This window comes from Anas platyrhynchos, chromosome 4 (assembly GCF_047663525.1).
Source record: "Anas platyrhynchos isolate ZD024472 breed Pekin duck chromosome 4, IASCAAS_PekinDuck_T2T, whole genome shotgun sequence".
In the NCBI taxonomy this organism is placed as follows: domain Eukaryota; kingdom Metazoa; phylum Chordata; class Aves; order Anseriformes; family Anatidae; genus Anas; species Anas platyrhynchos.
In genome coordinates, this window is record NC_092590.1 from 40162079 (window position 1) to 40178125 (window position 16047).

Below are 16047 nucleotides of genomic sequence, written 5' to 3' on the forward strand. Positions count from 1 at the left end.
ACAAATACTCTTGGTTTCTGCCTAAATACCTGTATATTTTTAAAATGAACTCTACCAAAAGTAAGCTTATTTTTGGCTGTTTTCTGTTCTTTCCTGGATCTTTGAAATACTTAATATAACCTAATGCATGGTTTACAATGTCAGTTTTAGAAGAAAATGTAATTTAATCAACTTCCCAGCACCCAATGAGAAACAAAATCTCTCCAGAATCCATGCGAAGTATACTCTTACTGTTTAGAACAGAAACATATTAGCACAGTAAACTTAAGCTAGTGTTTTCCAACCTGGCCAGTTCGACTAGATACATACTCTCTCAATTTCATGGCATTTCTTAAGTGCTTCTCCAAATTTATTCATTGCTTTGTAAGCTTGCGCACATTCTGTCTGAAACCACATGCACTGCATTTCGTTCAAGTTCTCTACTGCCGAGGTTCCTTCCTAAAAGCAAAAACAGCATTACAGAAAAAAAAAATCTCAATTTGTTAGCCAGTTAAAAGTACAAATAAAAAGGCCATCAAAATAATGACCAATTTCAAAATTGTAGTCCTGAAAATTAGAAGTTGCCATAAAGTCATTCCTTAATTTGGCCCTTTTGTGCACTTCCACCCTGATCTTTATTTTATCATCTTCATATATGTGGTCCCACAGTTCCACTGAATTTTCTATTTCTTCTACCTAAACAATGCTTCAAGCAATGAACAAGATGAACTTGCTTTGTTCATTAATCATGACTCCAAGCTGAAGAAAACTGTTCTTGTACGTTTCACTTTTTCAAAGAGTCAAAGACACAATTAATAGCCAGGTAGTCACCACATTACTGTGAGAGTTCCTCATCTTTAGGATAGGAGATGCATTCACTCAGTGTTTTCAAAACGGTTTGCAAGTATAACATATTGCAGCATGAAGAGAAATTACAGAAAAATTTTATCACACAGCATGACACTGACACCTGCAGGATTTTTTTTCCCCCCTAAAACTGCCAATCTGTCTTCCAGAGACTTCCTGATCAAGCTAAGTATGGAAGTAACTGATAGGGCTTCCTGTGAAATAGTAGGTCTTTCTTACGGGATTAGCCCTATAGAGTGGTAGGAAAGCAAAGCAGTACTAGTAGCTTTCATCACTTCTAATTCAGAAACAATTACGGTTTTCTTTCAAATCTGGTATTTGTACATGCTTGTATACATCTGTAGAACTTATCATATACCTGTCAAGCTTAATGTCAGCCTCAGCTATTCACAGAGTTTGTGATCATGCAAAAACCAAGCTATTGAAGAATCAGCCAAGAACCAAAGCTGGGAAAGCGACAGATATTAGTCAGATAATATTCAAAAGGAAGGGTAAGGAGAATGCTTCAAATGAGAAAGAAAGGCAGTTTTCAAACCAGGCTGAGCTGGATAGCTAGAAGTCAGAAAAAAAATTCATTTTCATTATGCTTAATTCAGGTCTTTAATTTAATTTTTATTTTTATGAAGCTTGCACTTGAGCACTAGATGTAAGATCAAAAGGAGTTGAAAAAAAGATTACAAAGTGCAGCATCATCAAATCATGCTTTTAAAGTTCAGTTCGGGGCAACCAGGATGCTTGCTTTTTTTGACATCATCTAGAAAATGCTTAAGGCATTGTGAGAGTGAATTAACCTGGATTCATAAGAAATTTTGCATCAACAGCTCCACATAAACCTACTGAGGTTATATATTTTTTTTCCTTCTTAAACCCCATCCTGTTTGCCTGCACACACCCACTCACCATTTCAGAAAAAAATCTTTCCTTTTCCCCTTATGAATATCCCCTGTTCAACCTACACTACTCCAGGTTCTTCTTAGTCTTCAACAAAGACTAAATTGGGACAAGCAAAAATAACTTTACTTTGCAGGAAGGTCCCAAAAGTGTTTTGCCTCCCTCCCATTAGCAACACACAAGTCATACTGCCAGAATTAAAAAAGCTATCATTTGCCAAATATTCTGGAAAGACTGCACTGAACTATTTTGACTTCCAGCTGTGAAAGAACAGCAGCAAGAGAACTCAATTAAAAAATTAACTGATCTATGAGATCACCACACCTATCAGAACAGGTTACTGCAGGGACAAAATCTGCATTATACAGATTACTTAATTTCCTGCATCAGTTTTTTTTTCCTTGCCAACTAATTGGTTGTAAGCAGATGCAGAAAAAGATACAATGCGCAGCTTCGTGTCGTCACTATTAAACATGGCCTTGGGGGTGAAAGCTTGCTCACAGAAGAAGGACATCTCAGAACACCTCTCACCCAGAACCCACAGAGAATTTATTTAAGAGAGAATTCTGACTAGCCTTAATACATTACTGTTAAAACGTGAAAGACAGGCTGCTTGATCAAATCTCTCAAGTATCCAATAGAATCAATATTAAACTCAAAGAACTCTAACAAAAAAAACAGTTCTCTCTTGAAAGGGCATCCTTTATTTCTCCTACGTGGCAAAAGAAATCAAACCCAGGTTTTAATGTTGCATTTGCACTTAACGCTATGGAATCATGCTTAGTAATTCAAACCGTAATACCAACTACCATTAGTAAAAGCAAGCAACCATTTTTGCTCTGAAACAGAACTTAAAGATTGTAATAAAGGCGAGTGGAAAGTTAAAAAAATATTCCATAAGGGATTAGGCCCACATTATTCAGAAGAGCTATAGTTAAGCGCAACCAACCCGTGTAAACTTAGAACACATTTCTTCTGCTTCTTTAATGAAGTTTGCTTTCAACATATATTTCGCACATTTGGAGTTGATAAATCTGTCTGCTGTGTCCAAAGCCTGAGCCTCATCCATCCACCTTGCAGCTTCTTTAATATTTCCAGCATGCTTATAAACAAACAGAAATGAAAATTAGACTCGGGAAATATAAAACATGTACAGTACACCAACTCTCTGTTTAATATAACTAGTTAATTTTCTAGACTTATTTTTATAAATAGCTTTTCTCGGGAAAGTAACAGATCTTTGAAGAAAAAAAGCAGAGTAATTACTTTCCATCATTATGGAGTTACAGGTCTTCTGGCACTAGAAGTTTTTCCTGAAAATACCTAAAACCACGTCGGTTTATCCCATTCTGATGGAATACCATATCGCAGTTGAGAAATTGTTTTTAAATAGTTAAGAAAAGAAAGGTGTGCATGTAATATTAAGTGGGTGACATTTAAAATATCAACTAAATTGATCAGGGTGATCTTTAATATGAAAATAATTGTAAATTGAAAACCTACATCTTGCAGTAAGCTTGTTCTTTATTGTCTTCACAAGGACTTATTCATGCACACTAAAAAAAGTCAAACCAGATAACCAATACCCTTCTTTCAGAACACACTAATATTCACTACAACATTTTCCATGGATTCTTCACACGTCTTTAAAATAAGCTTAGCACTTCAGTGTTTCACAGAATCACAGAATGTAAGCAAGTGTAAAAGTCTTTCAGCATGACAAAAGAATAACCTCTGATCACTAAGAGTGAGCCAAACTTACCTTATAGATTTTTGCCTTCACAAGGAACAGTTCTATCAAAGTGGGAGTACTTTCTATAGCAGCATTTATATATTCTAGAGCCAGGGATGGCTGTCCAATTTTATCATAATGTTGAGCCAAATAATACTGGACCCAGAGTAAAGTGGTTGGAGGTTCTTCTTTACCATCATCTACAGTAAAAAAATCAGAGGGAGATTTTTTTGGTTCATTTTTTTTTAAATAACAAGACAAAAAAAATGAACAAACAAAGAACTACACATACAGCCACTGAAGTTAATTCTGCCTCTATATCAGGCTGCCACATCAGACCTGGGAGTGTTTCTGAACTCCTGGGTCCAGGTAAGTAACTTCTGAGTCTATGTTTTGACAAGACTTAGGCACATTTTCTTCACTTCTCACACCATGGTTTTAAGGGAAAAGAAACATGAGTTAGCAAGTCAGAATATGGTTGCATTTTGGTCCAACTAGCCCCTTAGCTAGGGCAGCCCGAAATGCAGAACCACAGTGCACAGAGTGCACTGAACACAATTTTAGGTGAGGGATATAGCAAGAAGTTCTGCTGAACACCATGGTTGCACACTAACACTGTAAAGCATTTCAGTACATTCGGCATTTACACTTTTTCAATCCACAGACTTGAGTATTTTCAAACAAAAATGTCTGTTCCATACCACAGCTTTAAAAAGCTTTTCTGTCTCTACCTTTAACAGATTTATTGTCACTACTCATGTAAGTGTATCCAACAAAACAGTGCCGTGCACAAGTCAGTTTTCAAAGCTAGAGAAAACTTGCAACCCACAGTACTACTGAAGCCTTAAAGTTAATTTTGCTGCTTAATTTTGAATATGAAGCAAAGGTGCTTTGCAGGGGGGTGGGGGAAAAGGGCATGGGGGTTCTGGTCGTGATAGAAGATTCCGGTTCTTCAGTTTACTTATAACTAAAAACGCAATTATATGCATTTGTTCATTTTAAGGCAGAAGAATGTTGTTTATTTGAATTAAATTTAATATCAAAGCAAATATTTAATTGAAATTATAGTAAGCTATCTACTCAAATAAAAACTTAACAAGCAATTTCATAAGGAAGAATGCAATTATTTTTGCAAAGCAGGGAAATAATTGGCTACAACTTCAGTAAAAAGTTTTTAATAATAACAAATATTCCATGAAGTTTTAAATGTGTATTTTTATTCTTACTATCCTAATTATTACACCATTATAATCCACCTACCAAAACTTCAAAACCGTCTTTTGTTGATATTTTACGCAGATTTTTCTTGGAGACTTTCCATTACAACGTAATTAAGCTAATAACTAACGAAACATCATAAAAGTACTACAGAGGAAACTGTGAAGGTTTGATTCAATACATGTAGAACCACAACTCACAACAAAAACAGTAGTGAGCCGCAACATGGACAAGGTAGTGTTTGTTTTTTTAATCTCTCAAAGACCAAGCAAACAAACAAGAAAACCACACAAGGCAGACAAACCACCTCACTGCAAGCTCCAAACAAAAGAAACCCTGTAGATTGTCCTACCATATCAGTAGGAAACATCAAATAAGTATCAATTCATTTTTGACAATGTTACAATTTGACAATGCTACTAAACATTAAAACATAGCTTTCAAATGTCAATTTCCTGTACATTGATCAACTCAAGCCTTGAAAATAAAACATCTGAACTCAAAGCTGGAAAACAAATGATAACTGGATAGATGTGTACAGACTTAAAATTTGACAGCTGAAATACCTTTTAAGGATGATTGTGGTTTGTTTCTGTTTTGGGAACAGGAATAAAAACATGATTCAAATTTTGTCACTCTCCACTGAGTCCCTGCCTCTGAATGGTCCTACAATGCTTATACCAGGCACCAGTTCCATGAAGTAAGATAGATTAGCACTCACCATTTGGGTTAAATAACCTGCAGCTTCTTAGGGAGGTTTCATAACCTACCACGAGCTCTTCTATGATTGCCACCTACAAATGCAAGACAAGACAAAAAAAAAAACTATAAGCAAGATGGTATTTCATCTCAGTTTCAGCTACTTTGTGTTCCCCAGACTAGTTATTCTTGGTAAGAAAATTTTGCAATAACCTAAATTGCAACACATATGGGAATGTACTCAGTCTCTCTCCCCCTCTCCCCCACTTTTAATTAGTAAATCTTAAGGGTTTTTTTTAAGTGCATCTTTTAATTAGTAAATCTTAGTTTTCTACGTTTACAAACTAGGCACAAAAGGCTATGTATGCTTCTGATTGATTTTTCTAAAAATACTAGAACAGAATAAACAGTGCTGACATAGTGAGCACTGAAGAAAAAAAGCTGCTCTCTTTAGTGTGTAACAGCTACTATCATGCTGTAATAGATCAAAATGATAATGTAAAAGTTGGATAAAAGAATATTACCTTATCCTTGTCTTTATATAATGACCTCAAAGTATTGAAGACAGGTGGGCAACCTTTGCTGAAATTCATCCTTAGAAACTTGTCCAGACATTCCTTAAACTTTTCACCTTGAGAAGAAAAAGACCTGTTGATTTTGTTTTACCACACATTACTTATCAATTGTAGGCTGGTTTTGCTGATAAAACAGTAGCATCTAAGAAACACACGTGCTGATCATTACCTGCTCAAAGATGCACTTACCTGACAAGAAGTTTAATGGTAATCTTCTTGGAACTAGTCCTCTTGGGTATTTCGTCCAGGCCTCCTCATAAATCTTTAGCCTCTCCATCATATTTGCTGGAACAGAATTTTACAGTTTACTTTTTTGTCAGGATGGGAAAGTGGGGAAAAGAGATGAGGGAAATCACTAGAACTGGTTAAGAAGAGTCAGAATGTAAGATCTAACGAGCATATACTTCCTAGAGAACATTAATTTCCACTTGCAGTAGAAATGATTTCAAATGTTCAGTATCCCTACATTCGTCTTCCAATTGTGGTTATAATTGCATGCATCTCATCTTAAAAAGAATTCTTGTCTTAACACTGTGCTAAAATTGTGAACAAAGAAAACCCTTCAGGAGAATCACATCTGTTTTTCCAAAACCTCTATTACCCATAACATAACATTATTGTAGTAAGCAAGCTGTTTCTGCACATATCTTATATAAAATTATTACCTGGTTTAAGTGCCTTTTCTAGGCCTTTGTAGTAGGCCCAGTTTTCAGGATTTCTTTCTTGCAATCCTTTGTAGACATCAACCGCTTCTTCAAGTCTGCCAAGTTGAAGCAGGAGTTCTCCTGTGTGAAATTTAAGAAATTTTAATTAAGGTAACAAAAGAATGAAGCAGTATAGTATTAATTACTCTACAGTGAAAGATTAGATAATCCTTGACTCCATGTAGATTCTAACTTCTTAGGAAAAAATGATCAAAGTGGCACCACAAACTAGCTGACAGATACTTTTCTTTGACAACAGGTGCAGTTAAAGTAAGATCCCACAACTCAGTCAATAACTCTTGAAACTTACTTGAAAATTTAATGTTAAAAGCAAGATGCATGTTTTTTTTTCCTCACTTACAGAAATGACTGGTTACTTTAAGCGCAGTTTTTACTACAGAAGGCAATTAAAAGCAGTACACGGTATTTCATGTGTATAGCATCTTGAAAACCAAACTGCAATTGCAGAGCTGCAAATAAAAGAATGGTTCTTCAGTCTGATATTTCATAAAACTAACTTAAATGTTTTAAAATCAAGACATCGATCTGATTAACAAATTCTCAAGATTCTACAAGCAAGTTTCCTTCTAATGATAATTCATTACAAGATACAATGGCTAAAACTAAAGTCTGGATCTAACTGTACTTGGCATCTTCACTGATGCTGGAGCTGGAACAAAATTCAGATTTCCTATCTCAAAGGAGAAAATTACACTTTACAACACTTTGATATTTGCAAATGTGACACACTAGAAGATTATACACAAGAGGTGAAACAGTGTCATTCTAGATTAAGCTTAAGATTTTCTTGACCTGTTTCAAGAGCAAAATGCAAAAGTCAGTGTTAACTCTTCTCTATGCCATACAACCAACATGCAATTTTATCGAAAGATGCCTCTTCCCACAGATAGGGCAGGGGGACTACCTGCAGTAAAATACACTTAAATTATTCCTCTTTGGTGGAAGTTATCATTTTTTACCATGGTCGCAAATGCCAATACTATTTCTGGGTTTTCTCAACTGTATTCCATCCATAATGGCTTTTGCACATACACTTGAAATTTAAAGACAGCACTCATTTATTAGCAGGCTTTTCTGTGGCCTGTGACTGCAGCTAAGTTAAAACCAACAACACAACAGCAGTACCCTACTGAAAGTGCACAGACTGCAAAGAGCATTTCCTTTTTTTTCCCCCCCCCAGTAGTTTACTAGAATTTTTTATTTTTTTTGCGGGGGTCCTGTTTGAAAACCACGTTTCAGACTTTCAGCAAAAACTTGAGAACACAATGTGCCAAAGGTCTTTCAAATAAGTTGTAAAAGCAACTCCCCTTCCCCAAAACCAAAAGCCCATGCTATGTCTGAAAAAATAGTCTGCAGCATCGTAATCCCAACACCTGTTTACAATCATATGCAAACTAAGTAACCTATTCAGCAGAAAGCTGCCTGCAGTCACTTTGTTTGAGGAAATACCACACAATTTTCATAGCATTGTCACTGGTCCATTTGTAGTTTGTTTGCACAACAGTGAGATTGTCCAGCAGGAACAGGGAGCAGGCTACTATATCTACATGAATACAAGAGTAAAAATCTCTGCTTCAAGCAATCACCCAAATACATTCCAGTGTGGGCTAAGAACAGACAGTAGCTTTGATAAGTTGGCAGTTTTACATAAACAGTGAGAGGAGTACTGTGCAGCATCATGCAGAAGAGGAACAAGGCATACTTTAAGTAACTGTACCTGTTAAAAGAGTCATAAGAATGAACTTCTGTCATTCTGCAATTTCAGCAATGGAATGTAATATAGAGTACTATATTGTTCTGTTGTTACATGCTAGCATTATTATAATCCAACAGCAGAAGATTATATTGTGTTGCCCACCCAAAGGGTCTAGTTCCATACACTTTAAGAGCAACTGAGTATCATTAAAAGCTTTATACTTTGCCAAAGATTATTCTGCCCTTACAGCAAGTGGTCTCTGTCAGGACCAGTATCAAATCCTAGGATGGCACAGGTCTGGCTGCACTAGCCAAACAATTTCAGAACAATTCAGAATCATCTGTCTGAAAACACTCAGCTCAAAAGTTTCAGAACAACATGTCTGCTGATGACTTCTCTACCTGGGAGAGGCATATGATAGACACAGCACAGAATTTAAACAGTTCTTTAATTTGTTTTTAAATTAAAGTTGCAAAAAATGGAAATAACTGACAGCACAGGCATTCCATTTTATAACCATGCATTTAGGTGTATCATTGAAAAGTAATTACCTTTAGTTTCTTCAACAGCCAGTTTATCACAGATCTGCTTTTCATAGGTACAAAGATGCTCCAAAGCTTCTTTGTTTAGTCCTGCCTCACGGAGGACTTGATTTTGATACAGCAGCAGTTCACTGTACTCATAGTCCACTTTATCAGGTGATGTCTACACAGGACAAGACACATGAGAAAGCTCAGGCTTTTAGAATGCATTTGGGATTTAATTCATTTGACTAACACTGCATAAAGTTTGCATATCATGACAGGAAATGTTTAATATTTGTCTTAGGAAGCAATCCACACAAGAATTCCATTTTCTCCTCTTACCTGCTGGGTCTTCCTAAATTCCTCTAAAATTTTTGCTGCCATTTCATAGTCTTCCAACAGATGGTAAGCAATAGCATAGCCAATCCACGATGCTCGCTGTGCTGGTCGGAGCTGAAGCAACTGGTATCTTGTTTCCTGCAAAAAAGTAGCTGTTAATTTTCCTGACTTTATTCTGATGCTATACAGAATTCATTATGCAATACTCTGTCTTTGGTGGTCTGATACTTAATGACTGTCATTAAAAATTACCTTTCTTTATGTAAAAATTAGTTTTGAACCAAAAAAAAAAAGAAACTTTGAAACACTACAATGATCTCAACTGAATTAAAAAAAAAAAGTGTATTTTTACATCATTTCAAGTCAAAAAGACTCATGAGTCAGACTAACTTTGTTAAGGTTTTACATACATGCTTTTCCTGTATTACTGCTTGTGAACAGGATGAAATTAAAGATGCTTTTGTTTGAGCTGCAGGAATATTTATTATACAGTGACGTTTCCAATTCCCTTTGGAAGTATATATATATTAAATCATTAGAAATGTCGTTATGCAAAATAGGTCACGCAAACATATCCCTATTCTTTGGCCAGACAACAATTACAGCTGGAAGATGCAACAGATTTGCTTGGAATTACGCTGCTTTAATTTGACAGAAAAGACATGACTTGTTTTGTTACATACTTTTGGAAGACACCTTCAAATACTTTAAAATAAAGAAAAAAAGTTACTACTTACTAAACAGCATAAACAGTCAAAAGCACAGATCAAAAAGAACTAAAAATAGTAACAGCAGTTCATTAGACTGCAAGAAGATCCTTTACGATATTATAAAATGTAGAAGCTAAAGCTAAGAACGAACAGCAAAAAGAAAACAACAAAAATACCCTCCCTCCCCCTAGTTGTATTCCAGTTCTTCATGCTCCTCATAAACTTGTATATGACCATTCATAGATTACTGGCAGGTCAAACACGTTAACATTTAACATGTTAACAATGAAACATGTTAACATTTCATCCTTAATGCATTCTATAAACATGTTTCTCGCATACTTATTTATTTGTCATCACATTTATCCAGACGCCTTTTCAAAGAGAATATACATTTACAAATGATTTTTTGGCACCTATGCTAAGTTTTGGCTACCATGTCTCAGTGAGTCAAATTTCTAAATTACTGAAAAGATTGAAATCTGATATAAAATATTATCCTAAGTCCCTTGGATAAACTTAGGAAGTTCAACATAGATTATTGCAGAGAAAAGGGATACCCTATTACACTTGTCTACATAAGCTTAAAAGCATACAAGCTTCCAGACACAAATACTTAAAGCTTTTTTCAACTCATTAATGTTTGAATTATAAATACTTAGGATGTCATATATCCCTCCATGGCACAGTAAGAAAGAAAACTATCTTCTGTAATTGTTCAGACTAATCTTAAATCTTACAGCTGACAGGAAACGTAAGGAAATGCGTGGCCCTTGAGGAAGCTGTGTCCTAATGCCCAGGTTAGATAGGAAACAAAATATGTCATTTCATGCAGCATACTTCTTGCTTAGTATTGTCAACCATTGCTGAGGGAAAACTAGTGGCCACTCATCTAGAAGAGGCCACTGAAGAGATATGCTAAAAAGTGATTAAAAAAAATTCAAACTCCTCTGCCTGAAAAACACTACTCTTCAGGACATGCAGGAATCCCTCAAAGTAAATAATAAAGAGACCGTGGATTGTCTACAGCTGGATTATGCAGCATTAGAAAAGGTTTAGCAAAACAATTCCACAGTGAGATAAAAGAATAGTATAATATGTGTCTTAGTCTGTATACTTCACAGAAATTGCTCAGTTGTATGTCTGCTTTTACTTTCATGAAGTGTCAAGCACACAGTTTTAATGCTGGATTTCACAGTCTAACTCTGTATACTTCTTAGAAGTGTCATGAAACAATTTACAGACTTTGCCACAATTCCCTAGAAGCTGATAATCTATGTAGTATGTACACTTACCCTGTAACCTTCAAGATCCCTCATTTGAATTTGTAGCAGAGAAAGATCTCTCAAAATTTGAAGATTGTCTTTGTCCCATTTCAGTGCATTTCTATAACATTTGATAGCTTCATCGTACTTCTTGTCTGACCTCTGAAGAAGGCCATAGACATGCCAACCTGGAAAACTCTGTTAAGGATGCTACTGAACTTGAGCAGGGAGAGAACATATGTAACATAGCAGTGACAGAACAGTTGGTAAAAAGCTCTAAAGCCGTTTTATGTCATCACTATCATTACTTTTTTTTTTTCCTTGGCTATATGAAGAAACTGCCTGCAAACTAAAAATATAAAACAGTTCACCAGTTACATGGATATGCTGTAAACTCTACTTTTCACGTACTGGATGAGGAAATTGTAGTAGGATCTCTGAAAAAGACTGTCGAAGCTTAAACACATTTTTGAATAAGGGCTTAAATTAGACAACTGTAGTGCTTGCATTTCCAACACTTGATGTATATGACAACCTATCAATGTAATGGCAACTACTGTTTTTAGAGAAAATCACGCGCTTAAAAGCCTAGTTTGGCCCACCACAAGTTTAGAGTTGCAGCTTAATGATAAAAACAAATACATACAATGCAAGCTAGAATAACCTGAGTTAACTGTGACTGCAAGGAGAGCTGCAACTCATTTGCCCGTTAGACAGCTTAAACAAAATACTGTTATATACTGGACACAATTTTAAATTCTGAAATTCCAGTTTGAAGCATAATCATACCGGCTCTTGTAGCTACTCTATAAATCAAGTAATAGAGAAAAAAAATCCCATTCATAAGTGGAAGTTCTATTTCAAAAAGGATACATACATGACTCTTCAAGTCATTCCTTAGGCCTCTACGCACCAGTTCATATGCTTCCTCTTTCTTCCCTAGACAGTTTAATGTTAGTCCTTTCATCGCCAAGGTTTCTAAAAAAAAAAAAAAAACCAAAAAAAACACAAAGATGAAATAAATATCAGTTATTCATTTTTATATGCTTTTAGGCTTAAAATATCAACTTTCAATATAGTATACATTCAAATTTAGACACCATTATCAACATCAAGATTTCACATTTTTTTTACATGGAAAATCAAACTAACAGATTATTCACTTAAGTATGTATACATGACAGTAATTATTTTTTTTTTTTTTCAGTATTTCTACCAAAAGTGAAGGCATTGAAAACTTTTTGCTCTACAAATATTTTGAGAAAGGAATCTTCTAATGTGACCACTCAAGCATCTATTCACTACACTTTAAGACTTCTACACATCCATCCGTGCCAACCTAGTTCACAAAGAAAGTTTTTGGATAACAGAAAAAGTTTAAACTCAGAAAGTAAAAACAAACTGAAAATACAGTAAGGGGCAAACACTGTCCTCCTTCTCTTCCAAAAAGACTACTCCTTCAGAAAAACTAACAAGACCACAAAGCTGACTGAAGAATATACAAAGCTGAACAATATATATCTACCTCTGCCTTTTCTCTTGCACGTCTTCCTGATCATGAAGAAATAATAATTTCCCTTGAAAAAGTGATTTAAACAATATATATTTCAGAAACTTGCACCATGTTATGACGACTGCCAGCATAAAGAATGGCAGGCTAAGACTACTGGTACAAACAATCTTTAAACTATAAATCGTAGCAGAAAGACTGCTTTTGTCATGGTGCAGGTTTCTGGACGCTCTTACTACTTTAAGAAAATCTGTTTTAAGGGCAAATGGTTAACTATAAAATGGTATATATATTTACAAAGCTTACAAATTGTTACTGTATCTTAAAGTATGTGAGGACGTACCAGTTGAAAACTTACCTCCATGTTCTGCAAACTTTGGGTTAGAAAGGATCTGTTTACAAAACTTCAACCCATTTCTATACTGTTTATGTTCGTAACACCGCTGTTGAAGAAAAACAGAATATGGTTATTCAAAATATTCAGAGTGAAAGTATTTCCTCCTGAAATTAAGCATCAGTGAAAATGTATTAATCAGAAAAGCTACTGATATTTTGATAAGCCCCATTTACCTTCCTGTAATTAAAAATTTCTGATCACCAGAAAAAGCGTGTCCATGAGAACACACATTTAAATGTATAGCTGTTTATTATATATTTTAATACAGCAATTTATCCGATATCACAGGAAATGTTAAGTGCCTAGAGAGATTCAACTTTCCTTTAACATATGAGCAATCCTTACTAAATAATGTATCTTGGTAAGCATTCTGTAGCTCAATCATCTTTCACAGAAAGACCACAGGCATCTCCTATAACCATAGAGGATGGGGAAAAAAGTCGTTGGATCTTGGCTTAAACCACTTCTGAAAGCAACCTCTCGTATCAGTTTGAACACCACACAGATCCCATATATATCCAAACTTTCAAAATTGGTATACACTAACATTATTTTGCCATATTGCAAATGGTAACAAAGAAAATTCCAATTCAACTGATAAATCTGTTACGCAAGCCCCACAGGTGACACATGCCTATGGTATATGCCCTGGCATCTCAGACCTTGAATGTGGTCATGTGTTTAGAAGACCCCAAGTGCCAGTCACCCATTCTTTTACAAGTCTGCAAGTACTCATCACAGAAGATCTGCTGACAAGAAGCAGTAACTCAAGCACTTGAATCACGTGAATTGAAGCCTGAGTTAGAGATGGTGCATCACAATCAGGGTGTGTATACTAAAGGAGTACAGAACAGTATTTAGCTACTCTCCCATTCACAGGGGAAGCATTTGGAACAAGCAAGAATCTGTCAATAATCAGACGAGTTAGCCTGCTCTCTATCAGTGCAGAAACAATTCTCTGCATGGTAGTACACAAGTCTTGCAGTGCCAGTGCTTGGAGTTACCATACAGGCCAAAGTGAATATGCCTATAATAACTGTATAGAACTTATAATTAATTAATCACTTTTGCAGTAAGTTTTCAGGACAACAGGAATCCCTATGTGAGAGCTATAATTAGAAACTCAGGGCTAGCAAGCTTTACAGTTATTCCACCATCTTCTGAACAAAAATAGCATCCAAAGAATTTCTGAAACAGAATTTTGTTCAGACCAAGAACTGTTTTGATGTTTTCCACTAGATATTCCACAACATTTCATTATGCTTGCTGCCATTCTGGAACTGATTTAATAACTCCTACCTCACGCTGTTTAAATTTCTTAAGAGTGAAGGAAAAGTGAGTGAGTGAGAAGCATGCGTGCTGATTTTGTGACAATAATCACTCTGGCAGTACCTCCTGAAAGAGGCCACCCTGGCCTGCCAAACTGAACAACCTGCTGAAAAACCTGCTAGAGCCAGAGTTGCTACTGTTCTGTCTGTATTTCACCCCAGAATTGCACCACTGTATTTCATTATTCCCATTCAGAACTATATTTCACTTCTAACCTGAAAAATACTTCACAGTAATTAGGGAGCAAGTAATACACTGTCAGCATATGTTTAATAGCATGTTTCACAGCAGTTTTTTATTATTGCCTTTGGTTGCCAAGAATGGAATTATTACTAATTCCTGGTGGTTTTTATTGCCGCAGATAGTCGTCCACAGTGAAGCTGAGTAAACCCCAAAATTAATGAATGGGTCTTGGTGCTATGAAGATTGTTAAGCGATCCGAGCTCTACCCGGACGCTGCAGTTCTCTAGCAGAACTCCACACAACCAGGGTGATATGCAACATAAGGACTGATTTTTGGGTGGTCCCACTTGAAGCCAGCAGTTGGACTCAACAATCACTGTGGGTCCCTTCCAACTGGGGATATTGTACAGTTACGGGATACTTCACGCTAAGTGGAACACAGCTCTGACCTGAGGAAAAAAAATAAAATCAAGGCATTCTGCATGGCAGGTATGAGTCCCTGCCAAAGAGCTTCTGAACTGCTCAGGAATCAAAACTCCGGTACGACCTACCTTTGGCATTACCAGCTCAGAGCCTCCTTCTTTCCAAACAGTGACTCAAAACATAAAGAGAATGCAAGACCTGTATCTACAGAGGTCCATTCATTAGGAGTTTCCCAGTTCCTAAAGATCTGTTATTTTAGCTGTTGGAAGTGTTTTTTGATTTCAAGTCAATTTAGAATATATTACAACTTTTTCCTTTCCCAAAAGCTCCTAAATGTTCACATATACAAGGTGTTAACAGCTATTTTACGTATATAAAATACTGGAAGTACCGTTTAAATATACATCACTATTTTTACACATCAGAACAGGCTTCCAGAGGTCACAGACTCAATATGTTAAAACCATTTTGTGTATCCTTTCTGCTAATCCCATATATTCTTTGCCAGTTTTCATTTCTCCAGTTAGACACCTTTGAATATACTTATAAATGTGCTTGTTGTGTAACATGTAACTTCTGCAGCTATTTTACCAAGATACTCATTATCACACCAACTAAAGCTCCTCCCCAGAAGATGACATCACATCATTCGTCAGAAAATTCTTCCATCTTTCGAAATTTGGAGACATTAGACAAATACACCCACACCAACCCTTAGATATGTATCAATACCCAGAAAGGCATAAGCACAGACACACACCAGACAATTTCCTGTTGAGGAGTATTGCCAAGAGAGCAGAGATAATGCCCTCCAGACTTAGGACACCACCACCAAGTACAAAACCCATGGGGAATACTCACACACACATCCACGCTTTTGCAGCCTCAGGTATTAACGTTACATTTCGTTCCAAGATACGCCACGTTCATACCTTGTCATTTCATTTTTGAGGTTTTTCAGCAAAGATGCAAACACCACAAAAAG

At 36.0% G+C, this 16047-nt stretch overlaps 1 protein-coding gene across 1 annotated transcript in view; it reads right to left on the reverse strand.

Annotated features, from left to right (window-relative positions):
* The window catches only part of NAA15 (N-alpha-acetyltransferase 15, NatA auxiliary subunit), a 40037-nt gene that overhangs the window by 12702 nt on the left and 11288 nt on the right, over positions 1-16047 (reverse strand). Inside the window, exons 2-13 of the mRNA XM_027456743.3 lie at positions 13089-13173; positions 12094-12198; positions 11251-11408; positions 9249-9383; positions 8934-9087; positions 6627-6746; positions 6151-6246; positions 5911-6017; positions 5409-5481; positions 3500-3669; positions 2687-2839; positions 310-438 (exon numbers count right to left, since the gene is read on the reverse strand). Of these exons, the coding sequence (XP_027312544.1) occupies positions 310-438; positions 2687-2839; positions 3500-3669; positions 5409-5481; positions 5911-6017; positions 6151-6246; positions 6627-6746; positions 8934-9087; positions 9249-9383; positions 11251-11408; positions 12094-12198; positions 13089-13173 (1485 nt within the window). The remainder of the gene's footprint in view (positions 1-309; positions 439-2686; positions 2840-3499; positions 3670-5408; positions 5482-5910; positions 6018-6150; positions 6247-6626; positions 6747-8933; positions 9088-9248; positions 9384-11250; positions 11409-12093; positions 12199-13088; positions 13174-16047) is intronic.